Genomic DNA, 14477 nt, shown 5'->3' with positions numbered 1-14477 from the left:
CACTTTCGCATAGACGAAAGCTACGTACATTTATTTATTCTCAAGAGTCTTGCTAGTTGGGCAGTGTCAGTGAGCTATCTGGGTAGTGCCCCCTATGACTTCAATCGCAGTATACTTATACTTCGATCTAACGATAGACGAAGACGATAGACGACGACGATAGCCGACGACGATGGACGACGACGATAACAACGAGAAAGATTCAATCGCTTTATACTAGGTAAGGGGTTATGTGCGTTGAACACTGCCCGGTTAGCAAAACTCATTCTCAATATGTATTTCTAATTGCATGACTTTTGGCAGTCAGTCCGACCTTCGTACTAAGACCACTCTAGACAGGCTGTGACCTATTCCTATTGAAGATCCTCATCGGGTACGCAGCGCAACAGTAGCTGTATCACTTCAGCAACTGTAAAATGCAAACTTCACAAGATACCATCAAGGACAACGGAAAATATCTGAGAAACGCATACGTATCCCTCCGTATTCGCAAGACTCTTTGATACATGAGAATCTTGTCAGTATGCACGCTGTTTAGCATTGATGGCTTAGCCAGCTGTGTCTCTGGGCATGGAACCCTGTGTATGTATCAGGATACATCATCTACAGTTGGCATGGAAGAACCCCTGATGAGGACTTACATGTCTTCTCCCGCCCTCGTATCTTGCGACCCGGGTTCGGCTTAGCCTAATCCACATATCGTCTACCAACCTGCGAGAGCCCCCAGCCTATGGTTGGGCACGATCAACCGATCCCAGGCCTCTTCAATCCACCACCAAGACTCTGCACTTGCAACGGCCGCCAGTTCCCAGTCATGAAGTACGACTGAGACGAGTTCGTGCGTCTCTTAACAGACTACTACAACTTCTGCGACCGCGTCTGTTGGAACGTTACTGTCGCGCAGGCGCCGTCCGGCGGCTGGACTTCGATCAACCAAGAAACCCTAGGCCCCCCTCAAGAGAAACGGCACTGTTCTTGACCTCCTCCGCTGCATCCCCTACATTGCCTCTCCCAGCAACAGCCTCGCTCTGGCCCCGTTCCTCATGCAAGACATTCCCGTCATTGACTACCGTAACGAGGACTTGCAGAAGAAGATCCGCGAGGACTGCATTGAAGGCCTGGTCATGCCCATCACTGGTCAGACCCGCCGCTCCCGCCCTCGTGCGCCGTAATCGCTATCTGCAGGAGCCAAAGTGGATACGATGTCATACTGGACACCGCCGACGATTGAATCTATTGGGGAGAACCGACCGGGCGACATGACGAGCCTGCTCCCGAGCTGAACAGCACTCTGGAGCGGTTTCGCGGCGACTTAGCGAATGACTGGCAGCTCGCTGGATTCAATGTGCACGAGCCCGCTGAATTCTTCGCGCTTTGCAAGGAGCGGTACCGAGAGCTCAGCTGGATCGGCCCCGGGCCGTCGGAAATGTCCGTGATAAGAAACATGAACTGGGAGTATGAGTCCGAGCCTGGCTCTGATTCGGACCCCGAAGACGACTTTAGCCACAACAAGATGGCCAGGAAGATGAAGAAGGCGGGCTGGCCTGGCTACGGCGAGGAGCGCGACTGGGATCGGAAAAGGTTTGAGAGACTACTTGACCAGGGGAATGATGCGCACCCTGTATGGCATGATCAGTACGAATGTACCATCAGTGTGACGCTGCAAATGTGTGAAATCTTTCAATCGATGTCAAAACTATACGTTTACTGTTACTCTAGACTTGAGAGCAGCAGCGACCCTTTCCAGTCCAGTCAGTAGCTGAACTTCGTTCTGAGAGAACACAATACGGAACCATCCAGCACGCTCAGACCCGAAGTCTTTTCCGGAAGAAACATAGACCTTGTGGTCCAAGAAGAGTTTAATCAGGAAATCATCTAGCTACTTATCGGTTACAGTTCCAGGATTGTGCCTCTTCCAAACACTCCCGAGATCAGCCCATAGGAAGAACGCCGCGTTCGTGCCGGGTGCGTAGGGAATACCGTAGCTATTCGCCCAGCGTACGATAAGCTGGTACCTGCTAGCAAGCCTGGTCCTGTTTTCTTGTATGAAAGAGTCTGACCATTTCTCATCTTCGAGGATATTTGCTGCAATATGATCAGACGCAGAAGAAGGGGAGCTATAAAGAGCTACAGCCACTAAAGCTTTGTGCAGAGCCGGCCTTGACTGGGAGATGACAGCCCCGATCCGCAGTCCGTTCGCGCCAAAGTCTTTCGACATACCCCAGATTGTATGGATCCGGTCGGGAGCGAGTACGCCGTCTGTGTTGAGTGATAGACACGATTCGAAAAGCGCTGATTCGGACTCATGGTCCACTTTGTTTTCCCAGACTGACAAGGCATATACTTCGTCGCTGATGAAGTGCATATCGTTCTCGGAGCAAAATCTCATAAGGCTGAGGAGGCTGGCGCGAGAGTAGCATCTCCCGAGAGGATTATGTGGGTTCGATATGATGAGACCTGCGACTCGCTGGCCCTCTGCGGCTGCGCATTCAAGGGCACGCTTGTAATGACCAACTGCCCCAGGGGCTATGGGATCGGTGTTGTCAAAGGCCACCGGAATGACCTTGCAACCAGTTCTGAGAATCAGATCTGGGACAAAGGTATTGTAGTAAGGCCGGCCAAGCAAAAAAGCGTCGCCGGGGTTTGCTACAGCCCAGGCAAGGTGCTCAATCGCAGAGCTGCAGCCGTTTGTGATTGTAAAATGCGCTGACTCAAGGGGCTTTGAGGGGTGCAAGTGACGGTTGAGGAATGTAGCTAATGCCGCTTTGATCCTCTTGGATCCAGTCATGCCATCTCCATAGGTGAGTGAATGACTTGGGAGCTTGAAGTTCCGGTGCAGATGCTCTGATAGCTCTCGGGACATCAGCGTGTTCTCCGAGACGCCTAATGTCGCAAAGCCCGTGGGGTTGGCAGTAGGATGAAAGAGATCATCCACAGCTTTCCAAATGTGCAATCCGTCGCTTGAGTTTTCGGCAGATTTGGCTCGGGTTGAGAGAGGCATTGTTAACATTAAAGTGGCCAAGCGGTGTGTCAGAGTTGACATTGACAACGTATAAACTGGTAGAAAACTAATTTGAAAAGTTCGTAGAGCTAGGTTAGGGTACCATATATGAAGTTAGACGGGGAATGAAAGTATGGGACGGGGTGCTAGAGCTAGTGATTGGCAAGCATGGCAATCATTGGACTTACGTACTGCTTGAATGACTAACGTAAGGTAATTTGGAAGTGGCGGTGCGGCCCATAGCATAGAACTATGGCAACGCTGGCCACTTTGCGAGCATCATTCCTAGAACAATGATCGGCAGTCGGACTTACGCACTGCTACGTACGGGCTGCTGCAATGACTAACGTGCGGAGGACAAGGTGAATTGTGCAGTGCTGGCTGAAACTAGGTGAGATTTGGTCATCAATCAATGACATACTCGGGTCGCTTACGAATTGCCTCATGAATGATCCTAATAGGCACGAATATATACTAGATGGTGACGTTCGGATTTCTCTTCATCATCTCCCAGTATCCATTGTTTTTCGAATTACACAGACTACAGCATGGAACGCGCTACACGGGCGTTGCCTCGCGGCATCTTCGCCGCGAGCATGTCCTTCTTTGACAAGACAACCGAAAGCATCGATACGCAAACTCAGCGTCAACACACTATCCGGCTCTCTGAAGCGGGGATCGCTGGTTTTGTGGTCATGGGTTCCAACGGCGAGGCACCTCACCTTTCTATCAAGGAGCGGAACACCATCATCCGTGAAACCCGTAATGCCCTCAACAGCATTGGAAAGCAGCAGACTCCTATCATTGCCGGCTGCTCCGAACACTCCGTTCGAGGCACCGTTCATCTCTGCAACGAGGCCAGCCGAGCCGGTAGTGACTACGCCCTTATCCTACCGCCGTCCTACTTCAGCAAAGGCATGAGCCCTGAAGTCATTGAGAGTTTCTTTACCGACGTCGCGGATCAGTCACCGATTCCGATTATCCTCTATAGCTTTCCTGCCGTATCTGCTGACATCGAGATGGACTCGGATCTTCTGAGCCGCGTCTCCCAGCACCCCAACATTGCGGGGACGAAGTTCACCTGTGGTGATACTGGTAAACTAAGTCGCGTCTCCACGGCGATGAAGTCCCGCCAGTCTTACGCCCTCTTTGGTGGCTTGGCAGACTTCATCCTTCCTGCTCTTGTTGCAGGTTCCACTGGTGTCATTGCAGGCGGTGCAAACGTTACCCCGCGGACCTGCGTCCAAGTTTTCGATTTGTGGCAAGAGGGCCTAGTGGAGGAAGCGAGAGATATGCAGGCCATTCTGGCCAAAGGCGACTGGGAACATACTGCGCGAGGGATATCGGGTACAAAAGCCGCGCTGAACGACCTGTTCGGCTACGGAGGCAGCCCCCGGCGGCCTTTGAAGATGTTGTCTGAAGCTTCCCTGTCGGAGATGCGGGCTGGCTTGGGGGAATTGATGGCTGTCGAAAACCGGCTTGGGGCTTCTTCTTCGAAAACAAAATGCATTAGTCCCCAGTAAAATAAGACTAAGTCTATCTCGCAGCATAGCGCATTCGAGCACGGCCAATAAGATGTAATTAAGTTCAACTCTGACAAGGGACATGTGGTGGGAGGAAGAAATGTTTCGTGTGGGGAATTAGTCATTGGAACTGTAGTCATACGTTTCCAGTACAAATTCTCGACATTACCTCCTCTTCCGTACCACCCCACCTGAGGTCTTTGACAAGCTGTGTATAGATACGATGGGCAAGAAGGCAAACGGCACCGCAACCTCTCAGGACATAAAGTTCGTTCTCAGAAAGAATAATACCGGCCCCATTGCAAACTAACACTCCGACCTAGGAAACTGCGCAATCGTTTGTCGCAACAGGCATTCCGCCGGCGCAGGGATGACCTGATTCGCGAGCTCCGCGAACGAGCGGATAACAACCACACAAATGAAAGCGAAGCTTTGGCTAAATTGAGACGTGAGAATACAGCTCTCCGGGAGCAACTCGCGGAAGCGCACGCCAAGCTCAATAGCTTACTCGCTGGCGTCCAAGCTCTGGTTCTAAACACGGCTCCGAGACATGAAGACGCAAATGATGAAGTCTCTAGAATAAACTCCCCTGATGATAACGTCTCTGCTTCTCAACCCATTGTGGACGATCAGCCCACGTCGGCAGATCTCCAACCAATTTCCCAAATTGATGCATCGGTATGTTCTGCGAATTTGGCTATTTGTGTGCGTAAAGTTTGTCATGACTAAATGGCTAGGAGCAGACAGCGCAGCCAGCGCAGCCAGACGAGCCAAACCCATGCCTCGAAGCTGACCTCCCACCTACATCCGACCTCGGAGGACCCATGATCGCCTGTGAAATGACACAACAAATACCAAACATTTGGTCATTCGAATATCAAATGGGGCCTCAAGTTTACAATGACGCCCTGGTTTCTTCCCAGGACCTGGGCCACTCGCGGCGCCAGACATGGGTCGAGTCAAATTCATCATTCTCTGACCACATTGATTTCATACAACACGAGCTCAAAGCCAGGACAGAACAACCCAAGGTGCAGTTATCTTTACCATTGTCAGTAATGTCATCTCGTCCCTCGCTAGGGTCTTTCTTAGCTAACGGCCTTTAGGCTTTATTTAGCCACTACCTCGGCTCTATCAATATTTCACACTATTTCACGGCAGGATGTCATGCTCTGGTATACTAAAACGAGGTTCTATTATACCCGAGACATCACTGTGTGGAAAACCCGCCCTTGCGAGGAAACGTTCAACAAGCTCCACCCGCAGTACCAGCCAACTCTGCTGCAGCTGTCATGCAGCTATCCTGCCGTCATTGACTGGCTTCCTTTCCCCTCCATCCGTGACTGCCTCGTTCGCTACCATGCGGGGAACCCTTGCATCGATCAAGTCGTCAGCGATGTCGTCAGTATGTACGCTGTCGAGACTCTCCTCAGCGACTTGGTCATCGACGCACCTCCTCTGCAGGTGTACGTTAAGATCATGGATCTCGTGCAAGCGATGGGGGCCATTGATGAGGACTCCAGCGAGATACCGGCGCCTCTGCCGACATCGAAGGTCACGGACATTTTCAACGTGCCGAGTGTTGCCTTGGCCGTTGCGAATCATTTACAAATTGAGATCCGACTAGACAGATACAAACTCGATCCTAGGCTTTTCATCAGACACCCCGAGTTTCTTGAAAGCGCTGGATCACTGATGGCGCACGGGGCGCCGCTGCAACCGGACTATTCGTCTTATCTCTCTTTCCCAACCTCGATGGACAATAAGACGGCATCGTCGTATCGCAATTTCATCGCCTTTACCTGTTCTAATGTATATCAAAGTCGAGAATAGAATAGCACCCAATGTTCAGACACCGACTAGTAAGGTTGATGTATTTCCTTCCCTACAGTGGCATTCAAGGCGGTTGGTGAATTACCCGTCGTAACTAATGTTTTTATGCCGGTATGAGGTGCACATGGCTCATCGCACGAGCAGCAAAACTATTTTTCAATTTCATAGAGTGATACATATCGATGAGTGCGAGTGGTCCGAAGATACCGGAAACTAACGAACGACATTACAGAGACTCAAATAAATTCTTTGGCGTAGGCTATACTGCTCAAGGTTGATGATAAATGTCTGTTGCAATGAAATTTGCTAAAAATGAGCAAAATAATTCATTGTGAATTTGACAATGAACAATACACATTAGTAATTAGCAACGACCGCTGCATTCGGTTGGACCATCAAGTTGAGCAGCCGCAATACCACAATGCTGGCAATTCACTGCTTTACGACTTATCCTTGGTGACGTAGGACCTTCACAATCAACGAGACCTTGAAGTTGAAGTTTTAATCCCCACCCAATGAGCCAAGGCGTGGACCCACGATGCCGAAAAGGACTCGGTGACGTCGGTGTGGAGGACCCGCAATAGCTCTATTCAACGGGACCTTGGCCGGTGCGTGCCGTAGGCGGGGAGCTCCGAACGACGGGTCGTCTTTGTTGGAGCTGCGAATGGTCTCGACTTCAACCTTTTTCAAAGGAGAACCACGAGTAAATATGTCGATCAGGGTGCTTACATGAGCATGTCTGACTACAATCGACATGGTGAGGGCATCAGTAGCCAGCTATGGGTTTGATGTGTCCATCCAGCAATGGCCACTCTTATTTGATGCCCCAGTGGCACCTCTCAGGCTGAAATGATACTCGATGAGAAAGAAGGCCCGGTTAAATGATTTTATTCTAAGCGCGCAACTGAGAATTATTACCCCTAGACATCATTGCGGTGAGGCCTATCATCTACGCCGTAAGGCCTTGTTACCAATGGAGCGGCCAGCTTTGCCACCCGGAGTAAATTCCGTGGTAATTATCCCTGGTTAAAAACAAGAGGCTCTTCGACAGATGACCAGTCAAAGGCGAGCTATTTTCAAGAGAACGACATCTGTCAACGCTCACCTATGCTCACCTCGGCCTGCTTCCGACGACACAATCGCATTGCCTCCCGAGACCAAGAATCCGATCAAGTCGTCCGCCCGGCTCAAAACCGACAAAGTAGGACGGGCCGACCACAGACGTCATCGTTTTGGGCGAGAGAAACAGCCCCTAGCCAGGTGCACGCCATTGCCGCCCGCGCGGCGCCCGCAAGCCCCGCGATTCTACATGCAGACCGCAGAAGTGACTGCAGAAGTGAGGCTTTTGGCGCATCCAGATAACGCCTGTAGGGCCGACGAAAGCCCGTCCATACAGATGCAGTTTGGAGGTCAGTTTAGGCAGCTTGCCACTTCTGTCACATGATGGTTCCCCAGCGTGCTCATCTTAAGTGGTTCGTGGGCAGACCGTCTGCCGTTGGCTCCATTGTGTCGGAGGTGACGAAGGGCCACAGGTTCGTAGTCGTCTGTCGGAGAATGGAGTTGTCCACCTTTCATTTCGCGCCTGAGGCTCCAAGTCCTCCCGCATTCGCGTCTGCCGCGTCCTCCTCATCTCCAGACTCTAGTCAAACTCCAACGTCGGCTGCCTCAGGAGCTTGGAGCAACTTTAGGGCTCTGGACAAGGATTCGGACTCCACCCGAACTTCACAAAACTTGGTGGCTCGGTGTGGGGCCGAGGATGCAGAAATTTCCGGACCGGCGATGGCCTTGCCGCTTGGCAATGGCATCCCGTTGGCCGTTCCTTTCCGCCTTCTCCCATAGCCGGCACCGGTACGCACCAACGGCGTTGAGGGTCAAGCCGATGGTCTGGTAGTCTTCGCAATTTGTTCGGATTTCCCGGTGGAGAAAGTCTCATTCATGGATTCAAATCCCATCAACATCACAAACATGCATTATGCGCGACCGGTCTCTGGCCAGTTGAAAGCCAGCAAACTCGGTGTTGCCTTCCCCCGATGGACGTCTCTCCCTCTTGCTCTATCATTTATCCCTCTCATTGTTCCTGTGCCTCTCAGAGACATTGGACGTGGGCCCGGTTTATCCTCGCGTCAGGCATCACTCGCCTGAGATGTGGAGTCCAACCGGCTCAGACAACCGTCCAAGAGTCAGGGACTCAGGGTCTTGCCTCGTTCGGTCGATGGTCGATGCCTGATAGGATACGAAGTGATGAAGATCTCTTCACAAGACGAGAATTTTTGTTTATCAACAGACGCAAATTAGTGCCTAAGCGAAAACATGGAAACCACGTTCTGCCAGGAATTTGACACTTTGACAGTCCTGGATGAACCAGGCCATTGGTAAAGAGATCGGCAATGTTTTTGTTTCTCTCTCGCGCATTTGACCAATTTGGTGATGATGGCAAACCGCTAAAGAGCTCGCAATGGCTAGAGACTTGAGAGACCAAGGATGACGGACTCTGGGGATCAACCGCCGAGAGTCCGAATACGTCAGCCTACATATGATGCTGGTTCAAAGATGCAGATTTTTGTGCGCCAAGAGGACCAAACGTCGGCTTCATTGCCTTTTTGCGCAGCAAGAGGTCACTGAACCAACATAACAGATGCGGGCCCGAGTCAGCTCATGTTGGATTTGGAGGAGATTGACTGGTCGCTCTCCGGTTCATGCGGGCAACGCTGTGGATAGAACGGTCAGCCATCAACGGCCAACCAACGGCCATCAAATCTGACCCGGCTGGTTTTTCCGCCCGTAATCCCCCAGCCATCGGGGAATGCTCTGGGGTTTCAATAGCCTCGTCGCGGGTTTCAGTCGGCTCATCATTGGCTTGGCCGCCGGACGTCGCCTCGCGCGCCTGCTCGGATTACCGCTTTAGGAGATGCCGAGCCCGGTGAAAATTCTCCTTCTCCGACGACGTCATTCCGACGACTGCTTAGGACTGCTCAGGACTGGTTAGATCGAAATGTTGATCCCACTAGAAACCCCACAGTTAGCCGCAAATATTTTGGAGTCTCCAAGAGTCCAAGAGACAGTGAAGGATGAGAATCCACGACGGACCCAAACACAAGCAATTTGGCCAAGTGAGCCGTTTCCATCAATATCTCTTGTCGTTCTGGGCGATTTGGGTCTCGTTGTCTTAGCTACGAGTCAAGCATTTTGACGAGCCATGGCATCGAGCTGACATTCAACTTCATGTTAACAATGTCTGCAAAAATAGCTGCTGAGAAAATAGCAATCGTGACAATCAAAGGGCGCCTTTCTCGACACTAATTTCGTCCGAACCAATACGTCATACTCTCCACCTACCACCATCCACCCCGTCAAAGGTCGTCACCAACAACTGCCGACGTTGACAAATCGCGTGCGAGTATTTCAACTTGAAACCTGGTTCTGTCGCCGTTCCCCACGGCTGGGTCCAACTTAAATCTCGAGCAGGGCCAAAGAGAGGCAGCAAAGATGGCCGCGCGAAATGGGCATAGAGTCAGAATCCGCAGCTGCAAGCGCTCTCAGCGGCTACGCTACCACCCTGCCGCGTCCCTCGTAGTGTCGAGAGCCTCGTCGGCTCGGCGCTTCTTTCTTTTAACAGCCACTTCGGGCAGGGTGACCGCAGGGTTCGCACAGGGCCCCCTGACTCGCACATGTGGGCGGCGGCGGCGTATTCAACGCTCAGACTGGCCACTGCAATGAACCGATGGACCAACTGAATGTAACTGTATGGCACACAGGCAACCTAACTAATACAAACATGCACAAAGGTGCCCCCGAAAAGGTACCCGTCAGCCTGCACTACTTATCGGTCTCTATCAGAGATTTCAGGTATGACGTCGTTTTCTCCAGCGCATCTCCATCTCAGATCCACCGATAATGTACGATAATGGACATGGCTGCGGCTCTTCTGGGTCCTCAATTGAAGCCTCCAGCTCCGCTTCGTCGGTCGGACAGCGAATCATGCGTGTTTGCGCACTCTGCCTGGCTCTCTTACCGCATCGGTGTCTCTCCGAATTCTGCCGTGCAGAAGAGAGGCATGAGGAGTTCTCCACGGGCGCGTCGCGGCGGTGAGACCACCGTATTGCAACGTCTTGCGCCCGTCCTCGTGCCGTATTGGCCCAGCGCGGGCCCATGTCTTTCGTGCCGGCGTCTTGGCCTGCCTGACGACATGCCCCCGTTCCCAACTTTCTCCTCCCACCCTCGCTTACCAGTGTGGTGTACCTCCAACCTTGCCCATCCCCGTGGATCCCAAGGGTGGGGAGTTCTTTCACCCCCCTTCCCCCTCCGGGTCGGAGACAACTCCACCACCTCCAGGAGGGACCCTCCATTGGGATCTTGGATCGTACGGGGATTGGGGGAAATCGGGGCATGTCTTGGGGGACGGCTGGGAATTGGTTGGCTGGGGTTCTTGGGTTGGGTGTAAACAGACGGCGCCAGGGTCCGAGGCTGGCACGAGTAGGTCGGATGTGTTATTGTACGACTGCAAGGTGGGAGAGAGTTCACTCCCTCTGGCACGCTGACGTTGCCGATCTTTACCCTGGAACGGCAGAACTCGATTTTCATCTAAAAGGACGTGTCGCGCCGCTTCGTTCGAGGAGTTTCCTGTCATTGTAACATCTCAGCCCGAGCACCTGGATTCATTCCTCGATCGACCACCCGACAGCTTGCGACACCGTCTGGTAATACCACTTTCAGACACTGCTAGCTGTGAAAAGAGTCTTCAAGATGGGTAACTACTTCGGCCTTCGAGGCAAGAGCCTCAACTGGGCGATCAGTATCATCGCCGGATGTGATTTCCTGCTTTTCGGATACGGTAGGCCTTACACCTCCACAGACACAGAGACAACATACTGACATTGCTCCTCCAGACCAGGGTGTCACTGGTGGTATTCTCACCCTGCCCGCCTTCCAGTCTCAGTTCCCCGACATCGACCCCGAAGCCGACGGCATTAGCAGAGCTCTCAAGAGCGAGCGTGCTACCGCCCAGGGTATCGCCGTCGCTTCCTACAACCTCGGCTGCTTCATCGGCGCCATCATTACCATCTTCATCGGTAACCCCCTCGGTCGCAAGCGCATGATTATCCTCGGTACTTCTATCATGATCATCGGCGCCGCTCTTCAGGCTTCTGCTATGACTCTCCCCCACTTCATCATCGGACGTATCATCACTGGACTCGGAAACGGCGGCAACACGTCAACAGTACCAACATGGCAATCAGAAACTTGCAGTGCTCACAAGCGTGGTAAGCTGGTCATGATTGAGGGTGCCCTCATCAGCGGCGGTATCATGATTTCCTACTGGATCGATCTGGGCATGTCTTTCGCTCCGGGCTCTGTCGCATGGCGCTTCCCTCTGGCGCTCCAGATCGCTTTCTGCATCTTCATTCTCGCCTTCGTCTGGAACCTCCCGGAGTCTCCCCGCTGGCTTATTCTCAAGGACCGCCACGAGGAATCCAAGGAAGTCATTGCTGCCATCGCCGACTTGCCTCTGGATGATGACTACGTCGAGAACGAGTACAAGGTCATGAAGGAGACTGTCGAGGAGATGTCCAAGGGCAGTTTCGCCGACCTCTTCACCATGGACAAGAACCGCAACTTCCACCGCACTGTCATCGCCTACGTCAACCAGATGTTCCAGCAGATTTGCGGTATCAACCTCATCACCTACTACGCTGCTGTCATCTACTCTGGACTTGGCATGTCTCGCTTCATGTCCCACCTTCTTGCCGCTCTCAACGGTACCGAGTATTTCATCGCTTCCTGGCCTGCTGTCTTCCTCGTTGAGCGTGTCGGCCGTCGCAAGCTTATGCTTTTTGGTGCCGTGGGCCAGGCCGTTACCATGGCCGTTCTTGCTGGTGTCAACTCCCGGGATACCTTTCCTTTCCAGGTCACTGGCATTGTCTTCCTGTTCGTTTTCAACACCTTCTTCGCTGTTGGCTGGCTCGGCATGACCTGGCTGTACCCTGCCGAGATTGTTCCCCTCCGCATTCGCGCCCCTGCCAACGCTCTCTCCACCTCCGCCAACTGGATCTTCAACTTCATGGTAAGTCTGTCCTCCCAAAGTGCCTCTCGAGCTTTAACACTAACTGAACCAGGTCGTCATGATCACTCCCGTCGCTTTCGACACCATCAAGCACCACACCTACACCATCTTCGCCGTCATCAACGCCTTCATCGTCCCCTGCGTCTACTTCTTCTTCCCCGAGACCGCCTACCGCTCCCTCGAGGAAATGGACTCCATCTTCGCCAAGACCGGCAGCGGCTGGAAGGGCGCCTTCACCGTCGTCGACGTTGCCCGCACCGAGCCCCACCGCTACGGCAAGAACGGCGAGCTCCTCATCCACTACGACGACGTCAAGGAGAACGAGGGCCGCGCCACCACCCGCGAGAACCGTGGCGAGGGCAGCAGCGGCGACTCCGTCAACAGCGCCCAGGGCGGCATCTGGACCCGCCAGGACGAGGAGACGCAGAATGTCGAGAAGTCCGAGAAGATTTAAAAGGCTTCTTTGGACCGGTCCCCCTGGTAGGGAAATCTTTACAGCTGCTCGGTTAGGGGCCGCGCGACGAACGCAAGCGATGGCGCATCGCTACGAGTTTATGCCCTTGCCGAACCTATTTGGTCGGCTTTCTCATGTTGGGCACAATATAATACCAAGTGTCATTTTCTTTTCTCTTTGATAGGGCTGTTGGGCTCTACGCATTGTTGAGATACCACTAGATTGAACTAGAGTTCACTACGCATTAGATACCACACGCAGATGTTAATGATAACACCGCGGTTCGTTGATAAACTTGGCTCCTACTTTCCAAAAAGAAAATGTGAAACCTGATCTGATATGCACACGCGGCGGACATTGCTTTTGCGAAAGTCTAGACTTCTAAAAGTCCGGTCCCTGCATTTAGCGAAATATGCACAACTAGGTTGAACAGACCGTGACATCGGCCGTATGGCATCGGATCATCCATGAGTCGACAACGATGCAACTGCAGGCGCATCTGTCTCTGAGGAGCAAATGGTCCACGTACCATAGACATTGTCTCGATTCCCAATGCGCCTTCGGACACATCGGGTTGCCTATCGCTAACAAACTCCTCGATGAACCAACACATTGGGCCCTTCTAGCCAACATGCCCTGCATGTCTCGCCCCCGAACGCGGAGTGCAGTCCGAACCACCGAGCCGCACATTTCCCCGGAGGACCACCTCCATGAGCCCTACCCCGCATACCCCAGGCTATTTGCCCCTGCTCCCCTGAACTCAATGTGTCTCTCCGTGCCAACCAACGGCACACCCATCTCATGTCAGTCCATGTGACACCAGGCACCTCTTTTTTGCCTCTTCAGCCTCGGGTTTCCGTTTACGGCAATCCGGCGCAGGAAGGTGCAAGCCCTCCGGCTGTCGCTCAGTCAGCTTACAAACCGGGCGAACGGCAAACGTTTCCAAACGTCGGACTTGGTAATTCCTTTTTTGCCATCGACGTTTGCTGCCTTTTTGTTCGGTTGGGGCATCTGAAGCCGCCTCCGGCGTTCGGGCCGAGGAGGGGCGAAATGACTCGAAGCCAGATCGACGACGCGAGTTGTCTCAAACCCCATGGGGAAGCCGTGACGGGAAACAGAATACGGGTATTGAACGATCACTGTGATGGGCATCTTAGTTCAGCGCCGTTTCTTTCGGTTGGCCAAAAAGAGTCCTTCGATGCATCTCCTGGCTGAGATCCGCTCCGTTTGCGCTGATCCTGTCTGTGCGGTGCCTTTCAAGAGCGCTGATGATGAACGGGCGACCGGTCGTTGCATTGATCCAGTACCTTAGCACCGGGTTTCCAGAAAGATGATGGCCAACCAACTCAATTGAAGATCCCGCGGCGGGTGTCCTTGGAGTCTCCCCTACTTGCCTCAAGATTGACTGTGAAAATCTTAGAGCCGTGGATATGCTAATGGTTGTGCGCAGGATGCAAAGAATTCTATTCCCATTGCTGCTATATTTTCCCAGGTGCGTCTACGTAATTATCTCCTGAGTGTGTCTAACGTGCTTGATGAACTGCGTGTCTTGTGTTGGCATGGCTGTGGCGCTGTTGAACAGTTCTCACTCCCGGCTGTTGAGTG

At 52.8% G+C, this 14477-nt stretch overlaps 5 protein-coding genes across 5 annotated transcripts; 4 read left to right on the top strand and 1 right to left on the bottom strand.

Annotated features, from left to right (window-relative positions):
* Positions 1-1043: 1043 nt before the first annotated feature.
* On the top strand, positions 1044-1759 carry CGGC5_v000126 (uncharacterized protein; the record flags this gene model as incomplete). Its single annotated transcript, XM_066150632.1, has 2 exons — positions 1044-1137; positions 1245-1759. The coding sequence occupies 2 exons, from the start codon at positions 1044-1046 to the stop codon at positions 1757-1759; spliced, it is 609 nt and encodes a 202-aa protein (XP_066009704.1).
* Positions 1760-1879: 120 nt separating this feature from the next.
* Positions 1880-3001, bottom strand: accs (1-aminocyclopropane-1-carboxylate synthase-like protein 1; the record flags this gene model as incomplete). The annotated part of the gene is made up of 1 exon (XM_032023320.1): positions 1880-3001. The coding sequence occupies one exon, from the start codon at positions 2999-3001 to the stop codon at positions 1880-1882; it is 1122 nt and encodes a 373-aa protein (XP_031880008.1).
* A 548-nt stretch (positions 3002-3549) lies between these two features.
* Positions 3550-4524, top strand: gaaC-2 (L-threo-3-deoxy-hexylosonate aldolase; the record flags this gene model as incomplete). The annotated part of the gene is made up of 1 exon (XM_032023319.1): positions 3550-4524. One exon carries the CDS (start codon positions 3550-3552, stop codon positions 4522-4524), a length of 975 nt encoding a protein of 324 aa, XP_031879984.1.
* A 223-nt stretch (positions 4525-4747) lies between these two features.
* On the top strand, positions 4748-6615 carry CGGC5_v000123 (uncharacterized protein; the record flags this gene model as incomplete). The annotated part of the gene is made up of 6 exons (XM_032023318.2): positions 4748-4791; positions 4848-5202; positions 5268-5575; positions 5631-6336; positions 6377-6386; positions 6590-6615. The coding sequence occupies 6 exons, from the start codon at positions 4748-4750 to the stop codon at positions 6613-6615; spliced, it is 1449 nt and encodes a 482-aa protein (XP_031879989.2).
* Positions 6616-11100: 4485 nt separating this feature from the next.
* CGGC5_v000122 (Sugar transporter STL1) lies at positions 11101-12872 on the top strand (the record flags this gene model as incomplete). Its single annotated transcript, XM_032023317.1, has 3 exons — positions 11101-11188; positions 11244-12418; positions 12471-12872. The coding sequence occupies 3 exons, from the start codon at positions 11101-11103 to the stop codon at positions 12870-12872; spliced, it is 1665 nt and encodes a 554-aa protein (XP_031880000.1).
* Positions 12873-14477: the final 1605 nt, after the last annotated feature.

The sequence above is a fragment of the Colletotrichum fructicola genome (genome assembly GCF_000319635.2).
Source record: "Colletotrichum fructicola Nara gc5 chromosome Unknown KSG_Nara_v1_contig01, whole genome shotgun sequence".
Taxonomy (NCBI): Eukaryota; Fungi; Ascomycota; class Sordariomycetes; order Glomerellales; family Glomerellaceae; genus Colletotrichum; species Colletotrichum fructicola.
Note: the sequence above shows the minus strand (reverse complement) of the source record. Positions and strands in the feature narration are given on the sequence as shown.